At 40.4% G+C, this 24076-nt stretch overlaps 1 protein-coding gene across 2 annotated transcripts in view; it reads right to left on the bottom strand.

The window, feature by feature from the left end:
• Positions 1 to 24076, bottom strand: part of Arhgef26 (Rho guanine nucleotide exchange factor (GEF) 26) — a gene marked incomplete at its 5' end in the record, with an annotated part of 132537 nt that overhangs the window by 33591 nt on the left and 74870 nt on the right. For both annotated transcript variants that reach the window (XM_005393056.2, XM_005393057.2), the window contains 3 exon segments: positions 10401 to 10555; positions 15007 to 15096; positions 22582 to 22656. In XM_005393056.2, the coding sequence (XP_005393113.1) occupies positions 10401 to 10555; positions 15007 to 15096; positions 22582 to 22656 (320 nt within the window).

Below are 24076 nucleotides of genomic sequence, written 5' to 3'. Positions count from 1 at the left end.
AGATGGTCCTTGGCAAAAAAGAGACAGGCAGCTGCAGGAGGCCGTTAGCATTTCACTGACGCTTTCTCTTGGGACGGCCAGGGAAGTGGGCAGCTTCTTAAATCGGTAACCAGATAACGCCGGATTACACAAGTAGTCCCCACATTCCAATTCAGGTTTACTACCACGGACTTTCTTTAATGAAAAGAAAAAACATACAGTAGTACCTTGGTATCCTTGGGAATTGCTTCCGGGATCCTTGGTAGATATCAAAAAAATGTACAAATGGCAAATAAATATATGAAAAAATGTTGAACAGAATTCGTCATTCGAGAAATGCAAATTAAAACAACACTGAGATTCTATCTCATCCCAGAAAGAATAGCTATCATTAAGAAATCAACCAATAACAAATGCTGGAGGAGCTGTGGGAAAAAAGGAACACTTCTCCACTGTTTGTGCAAGCATAGACTGGTACAGCCACTGTGGAAATCAGTGTGGAGATTCCTCAAAAAAATTAGGATTAGAGTTTCCATTCAACCCAGCTATTCCCCTCCTGGGTATTTTCCCAGAAGAATTACAGACATCATACCATAGTGATATATGTGCACCTATGTTTATAGCAGCACAATTTATACTAGCTAAATCTTGGAAACAAACCAAATGTCCATCAACTGAAGAATGGATAAAAAAGATCTGATATTTTTACACAATGGAGTATTACTCAGCTATAAAAAAGATAAACTCGAGGAATCTCCACACTAATTTCCACAGTGGCTGTACCAGTCTATGCTCCCACAAACAGTGGAGAAGTGTTCCTTTTTTCCCACTGTCTTGAATTTAAAACCAAATCATAGTGGTCACAAGCAACCAAGTTTAACATTGTTCCAGGAATAAAAGAGCTGTGAATTGGGGTTTTATTGCATTTCCTTTATGCAAGATACTTTTAATGTGAATTGCCGAGGAAAGGGTTTATTCTGCAAAGGATGACAAATAAGTGACTTCAGTTTCCTATAATGAGAAGCCCATGTAAAACTCAAAATAGGACCTACCTGGGCCGTGGCCCTTCTGGGAGTCTGCAGGACTTGCAGACTGGGTATTCATAATGCTTGGGAAGACAGTTTCTAACGTAAGTCTGCGATGACAATTTCATAGTATGCTACTGCAGAAAACTTTTATAAAGCCCGAAGACTTACAACGTGTCACAGAGCTCACGTTCTATCACTATAGGCTGTACTTATGGAACTAAGCATCAGGAAGTGGAAATCTATCCTAAACGGCTGCAGGAAGGAAATGTTATGAAAGGGAAACGCCTTCCCAGATTCTGACGATACATTAACTAAAGGTAGAGAAACACTAGCACATACATTTCAGTACTGGTTCTAGTTCTCTCCTGCATCTAGCAAAAGTACACAGTAATCAATAAAAACTTGCTTAGAAGGTGTTTCTCCAAAATAAAAAGAAAAAAACTTGTAAGTTTTTAGGCTATTTTTCCCATTCAAAATGCAGAATGGAAATAGATATTTGAGAATAATGCCTGTGATCTTAGTACTCTGAATCTATCATGGGCAATTTATTACAAATACATACATACATACATACATACATACATATTGAAAATGCTGGAAATGTAGGTCAGTTCAATCCCCAGTGCCACAAAATAAAAGTAATAAAGTCAAAGAAACTGATCTCCAGAATCAGAGACTCAAATTAGAAACGTGCCTCTGCTGAAAGAACTTGAAAAAGATGTAGGCTGAGTACCCTTATCCAAAATGCTGGGATAATCCCCAATTTGGGACTATTTATATGTAAATAATGATCCATCTTGGGGACAGGCACCAAGTTTAAACACAAAATTAATTTATACCTTACACACATAGCCTGAAAGCGATTTCATACAATATTTTAAATAATTTTACATATGAAATAAAGTTTCATGATGCAGAATTCTCCACTCATTAGTGCTTAAAAAATTTTGGATCTTGAAGCATTTCACATTTTTAGATTAGAAACACTCAATCTGTATTATATGTATCTTTTCCTCAGTGTCTTCATCTGTAACACAGAAATAATTCTCAGCTACTGTGATAATTCAATGATAGGTTGCGTACATACCCTATAAAAGGCATACTATATGTGTTTCAATAATGAAAGCTCCTAGCATCATTATTAAGATTACTACTGATCTAAGGAGAGGGAGAGGAAATACCTGAAAACATCAGAGATATATCACTTGAGGGTGGATGTTAAGGTTTATCATTATTGTCCCCCTAAAGCCTCCTGTGATTATAGGAGGGCCTTTCCAGAGGTCACTGGATCATGAGGGCATGATACTCAGCTAAATGTAATGCTGGGAAGTAAAGACTGGTCAGAGGAGGTCGGTCACTGGACACATGGCCTGGGCGGGTCTATCTCCCTCCCTTTTGGGATCTCACTTGCTGCTTCCCACTGCCATACGATGAGCTGTTTCTCCTCTGCTATGCCCTTCTGCCATGCTGCCCTGCCTTGGATCCAGTTGACTATGTAGTGAAACCTCTATAAACTGTGAACCAAAATAAGTCTCTCCTTTAAATTGTGGGTGTCGGGTATTGTGTCGCAGCAATGAGAGAGTAACTACGACAGTAGAGGACTAAGGAGATTAATGGAAAATAAATCAGGAGGTGATTTCATTTACTTTAAAGATAACAAGACTAAGGCTAGATTTTAGCATTCTTTTGGTGTTGTGCCTAATGGCCAGACCATAGCCGTCTACCGGCCTGCTGCTGAGGGCAGGGGCACTACCAATGATATTCCATGAACCACAGCTGGAAACTAACGCCGGAAAAAGGAAGTGGCTTATACATTTCCAATCACTGCTACTTCCTTTTAAACCAATGTGTTTATCATTCCAATTATCCTAAAACCATTTAAATACAGAGACTGGGAGCATCGTGATCCCATTCAAAGTGTCAAGGTTTTCAAAGAACTGTTTGTATTCCCCACACTACTGTGTGTTAACAGGCGTTCCACGGAAAAAGGAGTTTCATAGTTGTCTTGCTGGACCTATAACCAATTGCCATCATTCTCCCTCCTGCTTCCTTCTCAGTCAAGCCCCCATGCGCCAGCCCTGGGATCGTACAACAAACTAAAACAAGCACAGCTCTTCTATTCCTCTTTGTCAATATGGTTGGCCTCCCTTATAACAAGAAGTCTTATGACCCAAGAATGAACCACGAAGTATAAGAAGTCTTCTGGGGATTGTCTGGGAAAACTTTTTCTCTGCTGATGACAAAGAAACCCACCATGGAAATCTTCCATTGGGCAGCCTCTGTTCTTCACTCTTACCTTCCAGTTTTTGAAAGGGATCATGCTGCTCCTGTCCTCTGCTTTTGAATGCAGTCAGGAGCCATCTGCAATCATGAGGCTCTAAGCACAGGGGCAAAAGAAACCCAGTTCACAGTGCAGCTGTGGGATAGAACAGGGCTGTACTCTGCACGACTCCTGGGACCTGGACTGCCTACTATCTCTTTTTTCTTTCTCTTCATTTGTTGCAAGACAAATAAATGTCTTTGCTTGAGCCTCTGTTATTTGAAAATTGTACCAACAGCCTGCTTGAGTGATCCAATAATGAATCTCCCAAAGGAAAAAAGAATACATGTACAGTTTCCCAAACTCACTCAAATATCTTGGATTTTGGTTGTGCAAGAGGAAGATTATTAAACATTTTTATTGTTTAAACTTTTTTGTATGACAACACTTACTTGCAGCCTAAAACATCCGTTGATACAACAATAGAAAGCAAAAGCAATCAAAAATTCTCTCTGGAAAGCAGCTTAGTAAAATAATTTAAAAGAGCTTTTAAATTGAGGTTATGTGGCACTTACAGAGAAGTGTATGGGTCAAAACTCAGAGGATGTGAGAAGCCAATAATTAACAAAGCCCCAGATTTGTTCTTGCCAACATTAAGTCATCAAAATATTTATTTACCAGTTCATGAAGATGGGTCTGAAAATGAAGATGCCAGTGTGTGCCCTTCCCAAAGCCTACACCACAGCAAAGGCATGGAATGCCAAGAAGATATGATGGAAGGTAATCATAGCCTCACTGAAGACATACCGTCACCCCTCCTCTGAGGGCCCACACACTGCAGCTCTGAATGCACCGCAATTACCCTTGGAAGAGTGCATGACCACCATGCCATCAGCAGGTTCACCCTGACCACTGAGTCTGCACGCAGAAGACAGAAGCAACACACTGAGCTCACTGTGGGTGTCAAGGCCAACAAACACCGGACCACGTAGGCTGTGAAGAAGCTCTGGTATTGACATGGCCAAGGTCAACACCCCAATCAGTCCTAATAGAGACAAGAAGACATTCACTTGGCTCCTAACTATGATGCTTTGGATACTGTCAGCAAAACTACAATCATCTAAACTGAGAGGGGTTGGCTAATTCTAAATACATATTTTCAGCATAGAAAAGCATACTTAGAAATGCATATATAATGGGAGTAGAACATAAACATCATGTGCCTTTTATTTATTTATTTGTTTATTTATATCTTTTTGAGACAGGGTCTCACTATGCAGTTCAGGCTGGACTTGAACTCACTTTGTAGCCCAGGCTGGTCTCAAACTCACAACAGTTCTCCTGCCTCAGCCTCCCATGTGCTGGGATTACAGGCATGCGCTACCACACCTGACTTTCATGCATCTTTTAAAATTAAAAGAGAATTCATGGAAACTAGCAGAGAACTAGAATGGGGGAGGGGGTCTGCCCACTGAATACTACATTCATTTAAAGTGCTTATATTTAGATGTCTACATGATTGGTTCCCTTTGAAGAAATATTTGTTAAATAATCATTATGAGCTGAGTGCTTTTGAGGATTCAAAGGTTAATAAAACAGACACGGACACATAGTTAACATCAAACACTACGGCTAAGAACTCACAGAGTTTTATAGGACCACGGGGTGCAGAAACAAACCCATTCCAGAGAGCTGGATTAAAAATTCCCACCAAAATGCAGACTGGTGAAACCACTGTGGAAATCAGTTTGGAGATTCCTCCGAAAACTAGGTTTAGAGGTCCCATTCAACCCAGCTATCCCCCTGCTGGGTATTTTCCCAGAAGATCTAAAAACATCATATCACAGTGATATATGTGCACCTATGTTCATAGCAGCACAATTTGTAATTGCTAAAATGTGGAAGCAACCCAAATGTCCATCCACCGAGAACTGGATAAGAAAATTGTGGTACTTTTATATAATGGAATATTACTCAGCTATAAAGAAAGATAAACTCGAGGCCTTTATATTTAAATGGTCACAACTAGAGACCATACTCATAAGTGAAATAAATCAAACATACATGTGCAAGCACCGCATTGTGTCACTAGTGTAAAACTTGAAAGAGTTAATTTGAACTCGGAGGTATGATAGACACTGTGAAATGATAAGAAACCACTGAAGAGTAAAGGGCTTCTGGGATGTGGGAAAAGAGAAGGGAAAGAAGGAGAAATTTTGTATGTATGTATATACAGGATAGTTAACATGGTTGTTCTTCTGTCTTCTATTTCTATGCTGAAAGAAACTGTCAATGAGTCTTTGGTTGACCAGTATTGCATGTCTATATCTGTTTTCATGAGAAGCCACTTTGAAGATATCAATATGTAATACAACCACCATTGTTAATTCCCTACCACTTTGTTTGTAACTCTGTATTGTCTGTATTGTGCTTGTGATATGTTGTAAAATGTTGTATGTCTGTTAATGTTTCCCTCCTTTTATCTTTAAAATTAAAAAAAATTAAAAATAAAAATAATAAAAATAAAAATTCCCACCAAAAGTAGTAATTAATTTAAGACCGAAAAGATGAAAAGGACTTTTTCCTGGGAAAGGTCTGAGGTAGGATGAGGTCGGGAGAGAGGAAGAGCACTTCCCGCTGCAGTGGGGAATCACAAAGAGGAGGTGGGTGAGATTCAGGAAGGGATCGTATACTAAGGGCAAAAAGGCAGACCCTGGGTAAGTTCGGCAAGAGACATACTCAGTAAATGTTTTTGCAAAAGCACCCTTTGGCTGTGGAATAGAAAGTGAATGGAGGTATGGTAGGGTAGCATGAATCCACCTAGGTGAGTCTTTCAGGAAGACTTCAAAGGGACTGGTACAAGGGTGGCAGGAATGTGGGAGAGAAAAGCACTTTTGGGGGCTGCATAGGACAGGTGACCAACTGGATGGACACGGGAGCCCGCGAGGAAGAGAAGAGTCAAGGTGACCGGTCAGGCTTACTGTGGAGCCCCTGGTCAGATGCAGGTGCTTTTCAGCAAGGAGGGAATAAACCCTAGATCTTGGAGAGGAAACTGATCTGATGGAGAAATACTACAGGAAAGTAACCTGCAGCCCTCAAATAGAGGTGTCCAAGTCGAGTCGCATGACATTCAGAAACCTAGTAAAAACAGCATGAGTTAATGTTTAGAAATGTGCATCCCTGAACTAGCTGCACATTTCTTAATTGTGTGTTTGACTGAGGTGATGACGACAGGCTGGGCAGGACAGAGGGGTGAGCTGCGTCCCCCACAGAAGTATGGAGCCCTAATTCCACAGTACATAGGAGTTACCTTATTCGGGTATAAGGCTGCTGCAGATGTAATCAAGTTAAGGTCACAGAGGAATTAAAGTTGAGCCTACATTTAATACATAACGTCTTTATAGGGGGCAGGAGATTTGGGGACTCAGGAGAGAAGGTCACATGGAGACAGAGGAGGAGACTGGCATGGTGCTGCTCTGCAAGCCCAAGAGGCCAGGAGCCACCAGGACCTGGAAGAAGCAAGGACAGATTCCTTCTTAGAGCCTTCTGAAGGAGTGTGATCCTGCGAACAGCAGGACTTCTGACCTCACGAACCACGAGAAAATAAACTGTTTTGTGAAGTCATTCACTTAAGTCATCCGCGGTGTTTCGATACAGTGGCTGTAAGAAACTAACACAAGGACACAAGGTCTGCTTTCAGCTTCGGGCAAAATTGGGAGGGAGAGTATAAGGTGCCAAAGGAGAATGATAATAGGACAGGTAAGTGCCTTACACAAATTTGAACCTAACTGGGTCTTAGATTCTGTTTTTGCATTTCAAAACTAGGGACAATAGTACTTAGTGCTGTATATGTGAGTGTCATCGGCAATTAAATATAGTAAGTCAGCAGTAGGCACAGAGTGGATATTACAAGTTAGTGTTTACTCATCCATGAGTACAACTTGTCAGTCTATTGTTTCATAATACAGTACCACTATGTTGCCGGGTGGTATCTGCCAGTCACCCACACCTTCGCTACTCTGGAGGTAAAATTAGCCTACAGTCTGCCGTCATTGTAAATGTGGCTCTCAATTTTGCCCCACAAGGACACTCGGCAGTGTCTGGAGACAATTTTGGTTGTTGCGCCTGGGGCGCGAGGTCCCACTAGCAAACAGTGGGCAGAGACCAGGGACGCTGCTGAAACCCTCTACAGAGTGTGGACAGCTGTCCCCAGCGAGGCACCATCAGATTCAATGCCACTGTCCTAAGGGTGAGAAGTTTACTCTACTGGGACCTGGGGAGCTCCTAGTCACCACTCCAAATAACAAAAAATTCACTTTCTCATTGAAAGTATGAGAACTAAACATGTATCCTTTTAAAATTTGGTAAGAGCAGTGACAAGGCTGGGAATATAGCTCAGCGGAATTACGCCTGCTTGGCAAGCGTGAGGTCCTGAGTTCGATTCCTGGTACAAAAAAAATTAGCAAAGAGCAGAGTGACAGAAAAGCAGCCCGGAGGCTCTGAAAACTTTCAACTTTCTTCTAATACTTTAGGAGAAGTAAAAATTTCTGTCCTTGAAGCTGCTAACCAAGCCCAGCTCTACACACACTAGCAATCGTACATGTTCTACAGACCTGAGAGACCATACACCCAGCAATTTATGTAGTGCACTCAACTTTAAAAACCACCTGGCAGTCTGGACCGGAGGAGGGAGAGCAAACTGACCCCTTAAGGAGATACTCCCAGTAGCCAGGGAGCCTCCCTGAAGCTGAAAAGCACTGGAGATCCAAAATCTAAGCTCCTGGATTGGACTGTGGAATTACTAGCAGGCAGTGGGTGGGGTATCAGTTCTAAAGAGTTGGAACAGGTAAGGATCCCTTATCTGCACCTTGTACCCAAATCTAAATTATTGCCTCACTCTAAGCTGCTGTATCTGCTCTGCTGCTGCCTCTGGCATGCAAAGCATTTGCAGTTGCCTCCTTGAAGCTATCATGTAAATATGGCTGTGCATACTGTACATTTTTAACCTGCCTTGCTTATCAAGCTTTTATCATCTGCTTATTACCTTTACCACAAATTCAGATCATCAAGTTAAGCCTCCAATGCTATTTTCTTCCTTAAGAGCCCCCTGAAGTATGATGAACTGATCGGTAAGGCAAGAACATCTTAGCTGCGGTACAGGTAATGTTAGGTACTCAGGTTGCCCTCTTCACTGGAGCTGTATTGTCTTGCTCTTTCTGTTGATATAAGTTAAAATACACCTGAGCAATAAATGTGGGATAGCCAGGAGAGAGATGTTAAATGTCATGGCATGATCACCTGTGGAGGGTACAGTAAGCTGCTAGGCGGGATAGCAAATACCTTAGTTTTAACTTTCAGAAGTCTATATATATTACCTTGTTCCACGCAAGCGAAGGAATAAAAGTTGCATATTCTTAATGTTTTCCTCAAGCTGCCAAAGTCATCATAATCAAAACTACATTAATATTTAACTAGTTTGGTATTGTCACAGTGTATTTTATTATTTAAGTCAAGAGATTAGGTAAAGATTTTGGTCCATTTAGGTAAAACAAATATTTGAACAGCTGGAAGATGTTAAAAGTTAAGAGTTCCAGTATTGGAAGAGACTATATAGTCACTCCCTTAAAAAAAAAAAATCTTAAAGGCAAAAGAAACCAACGAATACAAAAATAAAAAATTATAATATCTATTCAATCTGTACTTATAAAACTATCACCTAGGGGCTGAGGATTTAGGTCAGCGGCACAGAGCCTGCCTGGCAAGCGTGAGGTCGTGAGTTTGATTCCCAGTACCGGAAAAAACCCCAAAAATAAGAAATAAATAAATAAATCTATCACCTACTAGAATTATTTAGAGTATCTCAGGCAAAAGAAGTAATTTCTCCTTGGAGATATGGAAACACTATTTTCCTAAGAATGAAAATTGGCACTTTACTGCACTTTCTTATAGCCACAATATGGCTTTGCAGAGACAACCATACGAAGTTTTCATTTTTACCTAGACACTAAGTGGCTGAACATCTCATAATGTGGTGTGATTACGAAGAAAAGCTCAACCTGTTTCAATATAGTTTGAATTCTCGAGCCACAGTCAGTAACTCAGAAGCAGCACTGACAAATATTTCATGATTTGGACCTTTACTTGGTATTTTCTTAGGGGTCTGTTTCTATGATTCTCTCCAATTTGGCCTAAATTTTACCCTGTGAATTACCCCTACCCCATCATACACCACCAAGTCAGCCCACCATTATTTCCTTCATCTAAGAAAAAAACATACTACAGACTTATGTTTTTATTCTAAGTCCATATTCTAGAAAAGATGAAATACTTAGGCAGGATCATCAGGCAAACAGTTTACCACACAACATGCGTCGGGTACATTTAATACAGAATGCTCCCTAGGAAAGAGCTGAGGAGCGGTGTGTGTGTGTCTGTGTGTGGGTGCGGGGTGCGGTGTGAGCGCGTACACGCACGCGTGCATGTTTGTTTTAGAGCAGGAACAGTTTTAGAATGCAAACATTACACAGTAACGGCTTTTGTGGTATTCTTCCTGGACATTTTCTGGAGCTGGGCATAAGTACACAGCAGAAGCCGGAAGTAAGAGGCTCAAACACTGCCAAACAAGGACTTTCTTCTTTTCAGACGAGAGGACGGTTAACACCTCCTCAGGCCTGGATGAACTTTGTAGATTAACAATCATTAGGAACTATGGATTTTAAATTAAATCACAAGGAACACTGGAGTTACCCCCAGCCTCTTTTTAACCATTTAATCTGTTTTATACACAAGTTTTATGACAGAAGAGTGAAAAGCGGTGAAGGGGAATTGTGAGAGTGCCGCCTCCCGGGATGCCAAGGGAACAGCGTGATACCTGCGCGTGAAATGCTTGGTGGTCGCTTGCACACAGTAAAACTCCACAGAGACTGGCTAGAACCACGAGGCTGATACAGATTCCAGTCTTAAACACAGAGGTAGTTCGGAGAACGTGAAGCACAGGGGTGACTGATTCAGTGTATAGATAAGATAGATGCGTCTAACAGCTCAAGGTTTTAAAGGTGATCATCCCACAGGCACCTGAATCACAGAACTTTAAAACTGGGAGGTCCACCCAACACCACTAGAGGAAGGCTTACCTCTTCTTCTTGGTGATGATGAGGACATCGTTAAAGAGAAAGAAGTAGACTTGCTGTTTGGATGTCCTCTTCGAGAAAAGCACCGTGTCTTCTACATAGGCTGTCAACTCACCTCTTTTCACTAACCACCGGGAAGAGGAGACTAAAGGAAAAGGCTTAAGAGAGAGAGAGAGACAGAGAGAGAGAGAGAGAGAGAGAGAGAAACTCACTACCCAAAGCAAAAGTATTTTTATGATCATTGACAGCAAAATATAAGAATTACATTTAAACAAATGATATGTACATGCATCACTATTATATGCATCACTATTATAGTTGTGTAACAGCAAAAGGTAATTACAGAAATACAGCATGTTCTTCAAGAAAATTAAAGATAAAACCTTATATCTAATGTAAAAAACTACTAACTGGCAGTATGAAACTAAAATTTAATGAGGAAATGTTATTGGGTCATAAAACGTTATGAACCTTTTATTAACTTTTGAATGAGAAAGAAAATTGAAATCAAGTCATTCAAAACTGAAAATGAACTATCAGTGCCAATGGTTGTTATTTAAAATATCTCAAATCAGAATATAAACACAGAGAAATACATAGATAACTACAGTTACAAAACAAATAAATATAAAAGTCTGCATTTTCTTAAAGAGCTAAGAAAGGCTTTTTCCAGGGAAAAAACCGCCCCCCAAACTTATATTTTGTCGACTTAGTCACATGGTTAGCCATATTTGTGAGAATACCTGTTTTAAGTTTATGGTAATTTTCATCATATAAGTTGGTCCCTGAAACCATCATGCCACTTTCTGGCAATGAGCCTAAGGTTACTCTAAAATAATCCATTATACTCTCATAGAAAAGGCTATCTCCAAAGAATTACTGTTTTTTCTTTACTCAGTTTTGTATTTTAAGACAACTAAAAAACTCTCAAAACCACAGAATAATCCTTACCCTTGTGAATTCTCTTTTTTAGGAAGTGAGGGGCATTATCAGAAATGTTCACTGCCAATAGTCTGATTTAAAAAAAAACTATATCCATAAACTAAACAAAGTTCTTGGATGCACAAAATGTAAATGTAGTAATGTGGTAGAGCCAAATGTCATCCTTTTCAGGGAACAATGATTCTTGAATAGCTAAAGGAAATGCAGGATATTAGGGAGGAAATGAGAAAGCAAAAAAAAGTCAATTTTTGGAAACTTTTTTAATAAGGCTGCTCAGTAGTTACACACTAATTCAAAAAAGAAGGTGGAATATTGTGGCTAACCCCAAGCTTTTCAAAACTGACTATTAAGGATATTCACAGAGAAGCCTCCAGCCCCCAAACTCATGAATCAAAGAGCCAATAGGAACAGTTGAGATCTTAAACTTCAATAGAGAGAAGGACTACTCACTTCTCCCAGGAGGACCCAGCCAAACAAGCAGAGGTCACTACAAAAGACACACATGTCAGGCGAGGTCCTGCCAAGGGGCTTATAGTGACTGGGGAAAGTGAGCTGGCTTGCTATTGCATGTTAAGGACTGTGTTACAGATAAATTCCAGTGTATGTCCCACCCAATGACTGTTCATGGTTTAGGGGACAGGAAAAAAGTTTTAAATTATGGAGTCCTCATACTCTACTAGGAAAAACTAAATTTCTCCTTAAACATTTAAAATTGGCAGTGGTTTTCAATATGCCTATGCTTCTTTTGAGAAAAACAGCTATTATAAATATTAGCTGAGGCCGGGTGTGGTGGCGCACACCTGTAATCCCAGCACTTGGAGACTGAGGTAGGAGGATTGTCGTAAGTTCGAGACCGGCCTGAGCTACAAAGTAAGCCCAAGGCCAGCCTGAACTACATAGTGAGACCCTGCCTCAAAAAAGACAAAAATAAATAAATAAATAAAAATAAATATTAGCTGAGAAGTCTCCTTACCACCCTGTTCCCTCTCCACCCAAGTCCTGCCCACTGATCATGCCCCACATGTAACACCTGGCACTTGTTCCTTCTGTACCTTTCCAGAGATATCTCAGGCAGACAAAATTTTATATCTGACATCTAAATCTTATTTTTTCACTTAATAATAAATAAGAGAGCTTTCCATATAGGTACCTAAAACTCACCATCATTAAAAAAAAAGTTGACTAGTATTACATTATTTTGGTACTGTAATGTAGTTTAAGCAACCCTCCTTGATTGATATTTAGACTGTTTCCAACTTTCTATTATAAATACTACATCAATAATCGTGTGCATTATTTTATATATTCATGAGCACAGAATAATCTCTTAGAAGGAAAGTTGTGGGGTTGTAGTACCTTGCGTTTTGTGATTCTGACAGCAATTTCCAAATTGCCCACCAGTCAGGTTTTCTCCACAAGCAACATATAAAATTGCTCGGTCTATGTGTTCTATAATTTCATCAGTAAGATGTGTTCTCAAATGTTTATATCATTAATAAATCTAAAAAGTGAAACGCATTATCTTAATTTTAATTAATAATTTTCTTCTGAGTGAAAAATTATCTTTTTAAATATTTAACTGTCATTTTTATTTCTCTGTCAGTTTTCTTTTTTTTTTTTTTTTTGGTTTTGGTTTTTCTCCGGTACCAGGAACCGAACTCACGACCTTGTGCTTGCCAGGCAGCTGCTTTGCCGCTGAGCTAAATGCCCAGCCTCTCTGTCAGTTTTCTTTAACTTGCAATTTTCTAGTGGGTTTCTTTGCATCTTTCTCCTATTCAATTTTATAAAATGGGGATTTTAACTACATGTAAGTCGCAACTATTTCTATTCAGTGTGCTATTTGTCCTTTTACTCTTCTTACTTTTTTTTCCTACAGAGAGAAAATTTAAAAATGTTCCTAAAGATATCATTAGCATTTTTCCTTTTGATGACTTCTGGATTTGAAGTAAGCTAGAAAAGCCTTTCTCAAATTGCTGATGTCATCCTCAGTAAACACAACCCTGATTTTGTCACTTCCCACTTAGAAGTTTTCAATGGTTCCTAGCTCCTGCACTTTGCACGTGGAATATCCACAAGCTGCTGCGGAAACTCCTTTTGCGCCCCAGTCTATCCACACTACATGCTTGCAACTGTAGGCCCCAGCAGTGGGGGCACATCCTATACATGTGATCCGCTCTGCACTCCTGGAAGACCCTTCCTAACTCACCTCTCAAGGATCAGCTCAAACACACCTCTCCTACGATGCCTGCCTGATTGCTCCAACGCTGAGAGCTGTCCGCCTCCTTTGCGTTTCACGCTGTCAAGGGTCTTCCATCTCCTATAACAGCTGTGGACTTGGCTGACACCTTTGATTTTCAGCACTGATCTACTAGACCGTTAGCTCCATGAGGACAGAGATCATGTTGCCCTCTTCCCACCACCTTCCACAAAGAAGAGACTCAGGAAATTTGTTTCAAGAATGCATATGCAAATGTAATCATTAACTATGTCTAAACTGTACCAATAAATTTCATTTAAAAAAAAGAATGCATATGCAAGGACAAATCACCTAACCTCTTTAAAGTCTATTTTCTCATCTTTAAAATGAATAGATGCCCACTGTTACCTAGAAAGTGTCATAAGAGCCTACAGTGTTGCGAATATTTCTAAGTAGTACGAAGGAGCATTTCTCAGTGGTGTGAATTAACCCCTCATGTTTTATGAGTCATGTTTCTTCATCCAAATCACTGCAGTCAGGGTGTCACAGCAGAAGGCTTTACACTGACCAGCCAGGCAGGATGCCTGGACTCCAGTTCTTATTGCACCACCACTAGTCTGGTGATTCTGTCAATAATTATTCTCTAGGCTTCATCTTCCCCATTTATAAAATAAAAGGGTGTAGCTGTGCAGTATCAATGATCTTTAAATTCTGCTCACTGCAGAGAGTACCATTAAAGACTGCTGGACACTGTAATTACACTGCATAAGTTAGGAACACTTTCACCAGGAAAATATATGATCAATCATTATATCGTGCTTAATTAAATTTATGTGCTATAAAATTTACTGCTCATAGAATCATAATTGTGAGCATTTCCATCCATTAAGAATCCGGCTGTGAACCAACAAAGAACTGGCGGAGAACTAGATTTGCGGTTCACTGGCAATATTTCCTTCTTTATTCATCCTGTCATCTGGCGAGGAGCAGGCACTGACAGGCAGCACATATTCAAAAACTGTTACAGGAGAAAAACTAACTTTAAAAAACCACCCACTGTCAACCTTTTCTGCAAACAACAAAAGAGTGTGCTCATTTGATTTAAGGGAACATTAGGATCCAGCTTATGGGATTTTACTGTTTTGCAGGATATTCTGATAATATTGGAGAAATCCCCCCTTTTTAACACCAAACTTCCACTATGTATTTAAATTACTTTTTCCCCCAAGTGTCCTGTAAAAACATGCACTTCTCAGGTAATACCTGACTTCACAGCACAGGAAAAGATCACTCCGGTAGGAGGGAGAGCAGAATTTCCCGAGACAGCTGTGACTCCCTGATAAATCTCACTTATCATTTTATGGCCCTTCTTTGAAAGTAAATTTCTATTTACTTTGTTGTCTTCAACCGCCTTCCTTCATTTAGATAAGATTTAAGCAAAAGCAGTAATCTATACAAGTCCAATGGTACCTTAATTTTAAATTCCAGCTGGGAGTTAATTGTATACATCATCTCGGTCCTTTCCATCTTTCGGGCTCCTTCATTGCACAGCCGAACCAACTGGAAACAGAGAAAGAGAGGTCAGACATCCAGGAGAGACACCTCACTTTCAAATGTGGATCTCTCACAGGAAATAATTCACACTTGGGAAGCCCCGGAGACTTATCTCTGATAGTTACAGAACTCCGTTTTTCTCTAGTTATACCACACTCTACCCAGGCAGAACTAGTGATCAGGATGTAAAGACAGGAGGAAGATACTGTCCTGAACACTCTGGGAACACACTCCCTCTTCACACTGTTACCATACTCCGGCCTCCTCACACAGGCATTCATCTCACACTTCCGGTCTCTAACTTTCTGCCCTTTTCCTTGTCCTGGGCCCCCTTCTCTTCCACTCTTCCCAGGCAGAACTAGTGATCAGGATGTAAAGACAGGAGGAAGATAATGTCCTGAACACTCTGGGAACACACTCCCTCTTTACACTGTTACCATACTCGGGCCTCCTCCCACAGGCTTTCATCTCACACTTCCGGTCTCTAACTTTCTGCTCCTTTCCTGGGTCCCTTCTCTTCCACTTTCCAGACAGGAACCCCACCCAGCCTCCAGGAAAGCTGCACCCTTCCAGGACTTCTGAATCAGAGCAGCGGGAGGCAGACCATCAACTTCAAGGCCAAATCCAAGCCCAGTGCTATGTGCAATGCTTGTGGCCAGGAAAGGGTTGAGGGATACCTTCGGGGAAATGGGATGGTCAATGAGTCCTCAAGGATGGCCAGGCTAAGGGAAATTGTGGTGAACTGGAACCACTGAATTCTGAGCTGTCTCAAAGGAAGCATGTCTCCAGTCCTTTGATGAACACCTAACATCTACTGGGTTTACCAGCCTACAGCAAAATAAACTACTGCCAGTTTTCTATGAACTGTAACATCCGGAAAGAAGGTCCATATGTGAGTCACTAGCCAGAAAGACCATGATTATTAAAAATAATGGCTGGAAATTTTATTTTTAATAGTTATTTACTAAATAAATAATACATGCTCCATGGTAAGACATAAGTAAATAACGATAATACAGAACTAGATTAAAAATAAGCCACAAAAGTCCTGATCTACTCCTATTACTTAGCAGTAATTGCAAACAGATTGAGTTTTAGACTTTATATTTTTTCCCTGTACTTATGTGGATGCACAAATACACATATATATTAGTAGAAATCTTTCTTTTGTTTTTGGGTCAGTCTATGCTTGCCTGTGACTTTCTTCATTAACCAGTGCTATGGACTGAATGTATGTATTCCACAAATTTATATGCTGAAATCCTAAACTCCAATATACTGGTATTAGGAGGTAAGGCCTTTGGGAGGGAATTAGGTAATGAAAGTTGCTCCCTCATAAATGGCAGTAGTAACCTCATAAAAAGAGAAGGTTCCTCCCTCTGCTCCCTGCACTGCGTGAAGCCGTCCTGAGAAAGCAGCCCTCTGTCGGTCAGGAAAACTGGCCTTCGGCCAACAACCAATCTGCCCATACCTGGGATCTTAGATTTCCAACTTCCAGAAAGGTGAGAAATAAATATCTACTTTTTAAACCACCTAATCCATGGGATTCTGTAATTGGACTCAGAACTAATATAGGAGAAATGCCCCTTACAATATATCATTCATTGAAAACAGAATAATTTATTTAGTACCTGCTATGTTTCAGGTGCCAGAGTTTCAACACAACAAAGAGACACACAATCCCTCATATTACGGTGGGACAGGCGAGAAACACAAAAATAATCATATACTGAGATCATGGAAAAACAAAAAAGCGAGGAAGCCTGAACTGAGGGGGCACTGACACAGCGCGGAGAGAGAGGAGAGAGCTGGTAGTGAGTAGTGCAGTGGCCCAGGCAGAGGGCACGCCGTGAGCAAAGGAGTAGATGGCAGGGTGTGTGCTTAGCAAGTGAAAATAAATCCGGACATGAAGGAAGCGGCACAGGATGAAGGTGGCAAAGAGCCCATCAACAGGCTCTTGGCTGCGGGATGACATGGTCCACTTTATTCATTCATTCTATGGACTTCCACAGCATATTTACTCAGCTCCAGACTGACAGACACACAATTTCAAACTGCTCACTTCACATCTTGATTTAGGGCAGTGTGCCTATCTTCAGTTGGAGTCTATCTTTCATTTAGAGTGGTCTGAGCTCATTGACACAGGAACTGCTGGCTGCATCTAACCAAGGCTCAAAGTTAAAACACGCTGGCTGGGGTCAAGGGCAATCTGGAATGGGAATATCCTGAAAGGCTCAGGGCATGGCAGGGAGCAGTTCAAGCACTGTGCTAGGCAGCCACTGATAAAACCGATTTTCATGATTTCTCTTACTGCATATATTCAGAGCTCACACATCTGTATTCCCAGATGTGGTCTGTCTCGTTGGCTCTAGGTCTGACCACCTAGATGATATCTCTGTTTAGATGTACCATAGCTGTCTTCAGTTCAGCAACACCTTTATCACTCTTATCCCAGCTGTGTCTTCTTTATCTGCATCTTCCTCCTTCTCTTTCTCCTCCTCCTCCTCCCCAAGCCAAAAGCCTGGTCCGCTCCACTCAAACCTCTCCTTCTGCTCTGCCTCCCACATCCCAAAAACCCTGAAGGCCTGTCCACGTTGCCATCTTGGTGGGTACTTCTGGGCTCTGCCCTGCCCCCTATCAAACTCTGGCTCAGACGCCTTCTTTGCCTAAATGTTGGCCTCTTGATTCTCTCCAGTTTCCTCTGAACCTACCCTTACCTATGTTCATACTCCCCACTTAACGTTCAAGGATCAACTCGAGCTTTAGCTCTCCAAGAAGACTGGAAAGCAGAGATGATATAAAATTGGCATACGCACGGCACCTGCCTAAAACACAACTGAGACATTTACAAGTGTTCCTGCATAAATAAAGGCAGTGTACTACTCACTCACAGAAATCAGGAACAATTCTTTTCTAGTTATCCCTTTTTAAAATTAAAGGTGAAAATGAAATTATTATGGTTGAATTATCATCTTCCAATCACAAATCCATCAACAAAAGATGGAGTCCTGCAACCACTGGGTAAATCCGGAAGAAACCAAAGGTGTCTGAGAAGACACGGTAAAAACACCAAAGGCCTTCAGATATCTTAAGCAATGGTGTCAGCTGCAAGCCTATGTTGAAGGGACAAGCACTAATTTGGGAATGTGTGTCCCACTATTTTCATTCAAAGCAGCCTCAGCATATTAAAGCCAAATCTTTATTCAGCATCTGCCAAAGCTTTATTAAATTTAGTTCATTCAATTTTTTTTCGTTTTAGGCCTAATATACATAAAAAAGCTCAGTGCCACTAGTAAAGATATATAAATTAATTAAAACAAAAAACTAATTAATCAAATTCACAAAACTGTTTGGTTTGCAGGAAAACAGGACAGACACATTCATGTACTCATAGGCATTCACAAGGAGCAACCTTCCTAGAAGGTGTGTTAGCACCTGAAACAGGGGCTGTAAAAACATTGTTATATTTTTATTCCCATGAATGCAATTCTAGAAATTTAGCAGATTACTGAAAAATAGTCAGATGAGCACAATCATAACCGTAAGACAATGTTCAGCGCAGCTCTATTCAGAATCGCAAATGCACTGAATGAATACACTCCTAGGTGCACATTTATCCTTATCTGCTAATGATGGAATACAAACCCAGCGGAGGGACCCACGTTAGAATGGCAAATAGTCACATCTGAGTGATACAATCAGTCACTGACACATTTTGTTTTCTGCTTCTTGCTTAAATTTTCCGTAATATACATTTATTACTATATTCACTTTCCAAACATAACTGCATAAATACTAAATACGTGCTCACAGGGCAGTATTTGAGCATGAAAAATAAAACCTTATTGCTTCTTATTTCCACACTCCTCCCGCTTCATCATACCGAGCTCTGGTTGAAAGACTGATAGCATGGCCACTGAGATTATTCTTTATATTAATAACACTCACAGGTTAAACATTTTATTAATTATCCAATGTCATTACACTACTGGTGTTTGCATTAGCTTTCTCATTGCTGAGATACAACACCAAAACCCACAGTTTAAAGCAGGAGAGATTTATTTATTTTGGCTCACAGTGTTCAGAAGATTCAGTCCTTGGCTGGCCGGATTCGAGGCAGAAGTAGCATGGCAGAATGCAAAGTGGAGGAAAGTCGCTTAGTTCACAGCAGCCAGGAAACAGGGAGGGGAGGAGCCAGGGACAAGCACAGACACTTCCAGGTCACGCTCCTAGCGACTCACTTCCAACGAGGGCCCACTTCGTAACAGCAGCACATTCAGCCATGAGCTCGTCAGTGGATTAACCCACTGACGGTATCGCATCCCCAGGATTCAATCACCCTCCAAAAGGCCCACACTAAGCACTAGACGTTCAGAGGACATTCTAGATCTAAACCATCACCATGTTGTTCTGCATCTTAATTTTACCCAATGAACAACACAGCTTACACGTCTTTCAGTGTTGATACAGGTTTAGCATTTTGTTAACGACTGCAGCAATGTTGGAAGAAAAGATTAAGATATCCTGCCTAGATACCTTGCTTCTTGGAGAAGCGCTTACAAGATTATCCAAGTATATGCAGAATTTTGATTAGGTGAGAATTAAAGCAGATACTCTTTTTCCATGAGAGAGTAAATAGGAGAAAGATATAATTCAGCATTGAAAACTATCTCTTGTGTTGACTTTTTTTTTTTTTTTTTGGTGGTACTGGGAATTGAACTCGACCTCATGCTTGCAAGGCAAGTGCTGTACCACTACTGAGCTATATCCCCAGCCTGAAAACTATCTCTTGATCACCACTTCCTACACAGCAAACCACACTGACAAGGTAAACTATTACAGTCCTTAGACTCTTCCTCCAAGCACCCGTATATTACCAGCAAACCAGAGATTACAGATATTTTTCATTTAACAAAACATCTTTCTTGTTTTTGAGTTGTTTGATTACACCAATAACTCCTTCCAAGGCCTTAAATGCAGTAAACCGTCAAAATCTGTCTTACGGACCTGCATAAGCAATTCCATGCAAGTGTTATTCATACTATGCAAGTGCTGTAAATTGCATTAGCATTTTAATTACCAGAAAGGTATCACTTATATTTTTCCCCTAAGAATGAGTAACCACCTGTAGAGACTTACCTAAGAGATTTAGGTAGACTCTGGTTCTAAAACCTTAGGTCCCCAAATCCCACATTTAATTTGCTAGAATAAAACACTGGAAATTCTTTGATTTCACGTAAGGCAAACAATTAAAATTCTACATTTTAATTGTGAACCACAGAAGCTCTAAATATACATTTCTCTTGTTGCAAATGCTGACACTGTTTATCCAGAATCTTCTGAACCCCATGCATAAGTAACCTTCACAAATAAAGAAGATTAATTTCTGAGTTGGCTATGTTGATGTCAGTTCCCTTATAACAGTAGGAGATGGTGGGAGTAATCCTGATATTCATGACAAACTTTCAAGAGAGGAAAAAGTGCTGCCCTTCAGATAAAGCCAGTCACCGGCACTTGGTAACTTCCAGGGAAAATTCGTCAAAATCTTTGTTATGTCCGAGACAAGAACTTCTCCTAAAGACCTAGAGCTTCTCCTAAAGACCCTCTGGGTACCTTCCTTTTCCAGGGACACAAAAGCTTTGGGGTCCTAAAGGAGAAACGCACCAGCAGTAGGACCTTTGGTAATCTTACACTTCTCAGGCTCCATTTTTCCCCCTGTGTTCTCGAGGTGGGTACGCAGACCTCAGCTGGAACAAAAGGTTAAGAGGCCCACAGACATAATTATTTTAATATAAAAATGTGTGTGAGAAGAATAAACAACTAGCTCAAAATAGTCATGATTTTCTAATCATTACTGGCAAGGATAATTAAAACAATGAGTCCACTTAAAGCTGATTAAAAGGAACTCACAGTAGTGGTTCAAACGTACCCCATTCACATAAGGAGATATTTAGGAAACTTCTGGCGGTGGCTTTGCTACTTGGTATGTAGCTCATATCGTACTCTCAGTACCTTTTATTGTTTCCTCCCACTGACATACTCCCGAAGTAGCTAAACATACCCACGTTTAGATTCACTAAACAAATAAATAAAGACCCTCTTCACTTCCCTCTTTGCTAGCTCTTTCTCCTTCCCCTCCCAGCCTGATTCCTGAAACAGCCAGCTATTCGTGCAGGCAGGCAGCACATTCTCACCACCCACTCATTCCTCAGCACACTTCAACCTGGCTTCTACACCCACTCGGAGATGCATCCTATCACACCACAAACCCGATGAACTCTTCAGTTCCTACTTCATTGTATCTTTCAGGATCATGCAACAGTGATAACCATCCAACTGTCTGCATTTGCCAGGCCACCTCCTTTTCCTCTGGCGTGTCTTCTTGTTTTGCTTTGTACTGAAGTGTACTGAGGTGTTCTCTGCTGGCTCCTCGGGCCCAAACCAGACCGTGTGTTTGGTGTTTCCCAAGTTCCATCTCACCTTCACTGCTCTTCTTGTTCTACACCCTGACAGTTATTCCCAAACTCCTAACTCCAACTCAGGTCTCTCCTCTGAGAGACTTGTTTATTAAGGCTTGTTTATCAAACAAAATTGCATGTTTTACGGGATCTTAATTACAGCATGTCCAAAATGGAATTCATCAGCAACGCCCTCTGTTCCTGCTAGGAATAAGACCCCCCACCCAACGGCCCCAGCCAGAGACCTACTCCTTCACTTGGACCCTAAGTGTGCTCACTCAGTCTCCAAGCCGACCCACCTAACATATAGGTTTCTCCCTTATGTCTTGTTAGATCAACTGTCACTGGCTCTGTAATTGCATTCATAGTTGGTCCCACAGTCCCATCTCCACTGTCATCTTCATAGCACATGAATTTACGGCCTCCATATCATCTTAGGATACGTAACAGTACCCCACAAAACTGGCTCTTCACCACTGTCCTTCTTAGACTTGGCTCTTCAAATCTTCCAACACTGCGCTGCCTTTGGCGGTCTACCCACTGCTGAGACATTCTGTTCCAAGCCCTGGCTCACAGCTACTCTTGCTGTGGGTCTCAGATTAAACACCACTTTGTACTTCCCTGCTGTGTCACTCGCCACGCTTGATTATAATTCTGTTTAGTGTCTGCCTTCCTCTTTACATTGCACATACCATGAGCACAGTAGCCACACCTGTCTGATTCATCACTGTTTTCAGGGGCTGGCATTGTGTCTGGCACAGTAGGTGATACTCAGTAAATATTTGTTGAGAAGAATGACTAAACTATTCACATGCCCAAAGAAAATGGTATCTATAGGGCTTTAACACAAGACTATCTAAAAGAGGAAAAATACCAATTTCATTTGTGCAAGTATTGTCCTGCTTTTCAACACCCAAAGAACTCTGTGCAGGTAAACAACTGAGAACTTAGCGTTCATCTGCAACAAAGCAGGACACACTGTTCTCCGGGGTTGCTGCATGGTTTACTTTCCCATGAGGTGTTCAACGGTTACCTTGCTTACTTCCTTTAAGGCTCTTTTGCAGACTTCATACTTTGGAGAATCCTTAGGTGTTTTTTGACAGATAGTCTATAACGAAGTAAAAACAAAAACAAATTCAACTGATTTATGTAAGGTAGAATAAGACCAATGTTCATCTATTTCCTCTTACTCTCAGAAAATTTAACAATGATGAATACAATATTGTACATGAGGATGAGGTCAGACATCAGAGTGAAGTAAGCCTGTTTTTAAATCCCAGGTCTGTCTTACACTAGTTATTTAACCCTGGGCAAGTCACTGGGCCCATGTAAGCCTCAGTGTTCTGATCTGTAAAACTGGAATAACATCAACTATATTAAAAGGTTGTTCCAAGGGCTAAGTAATGATGCATATAAAGTTTGTAGGTAAGTGCCTGGCACTTACCTAACTCAAGAAGTAAGAGTTACTAATGTGGTAAAATCATGTCAGAGAAGGTCAATTCAAGACGAACTGAATCATGGGTAAGCATGCCTAATCTGAAACTGAAATCTTCAATGCTCCAAAACACTTTTTTGAGTGTCATCGTGATACCACAAGTGAAAAATTCCACTCCATTAAACTTTGTTTCAGTCACAAAATTATTAAAAATATTGCAAAAAATTACCTTCAGGAGATATACATATATATATATATATATATATATATATATATATATATATATATATATATATAATTGAGGTTTAGACTTGGGTCCCAATTCCATGAAATCTCATTATGCACATGTAAATATTTCACAGTAAAAAATAATCCTGAGCATTTCTGGTTAAGGGATAGTGGACCTGTAAACATAACTTTGGAAACCATACTCATTCAAATCGCACAGATCCATTTTAATGGCTAAAAATGCTCATCTCAATTAGCAAGTTTAACTAAATTTCCAGATGAGGTAAAATTAAAGAGACAATATTTTAAGTACATTTGGATTTTGCCTGGGTGGCCTGATTCTAACACGTGGAAAGCAGGCATCATGTAAAAGTATAAGGTGGTTGGAAATGAGCTAGCTACTAGGTACCTTACATATGAGTGAGTACCAGGCCTATAAATCCAAAAGTCGGGCATCCAAATTGCTATATGTGAGAAGCATCAAGTGCACCAAACGTGGATTTATATCCTCATAATTTTTATTAAGAAAAAGGGCAAGTTCTCATAATTTTTTATTAAGAAACATATTTATATTGCAACCAGAATATGTGTTCACACAAATTAAACAAGGTTTTTATAAAATAATATTTACCCACATTATAAGCCAATTACATATCATTGACCTCGTATTCTATTCCATTTTATTTTTTATAAACTCTGCTCATGACTTGAAAATCAATTTCATGACCCACTAATGGATATAAAAGCAAAATGAAAAATACTAGATTATGCCCTCCACAACAAGCATACTTAGTTGGAGTTCCTATACTAAGATTTTATATAAAGTTTTGTACCTACATGAATTTTGGGGGGAAAAAGGCTACAG

Source organism: Chinchilla lanigera, unplaced genomic scaffold (genome assembly GCF_000276665.1).
Source record: "Chinchilla lanigera isolate Chin_1 unplaced genomic scaffold, ChiLan1.0 scaffold00047, whole genome shotgun sequence".
Classification (NCBI taxonomy): Eukaryota; Metazoa; Chordata; class Mammalia; order Rodentia; family Chinchillidae; genus Chinchilla; species Chinchilla lanigera.
This window is presented reverse-complemented; position numbering and strand designations above follow the sequence as displayed.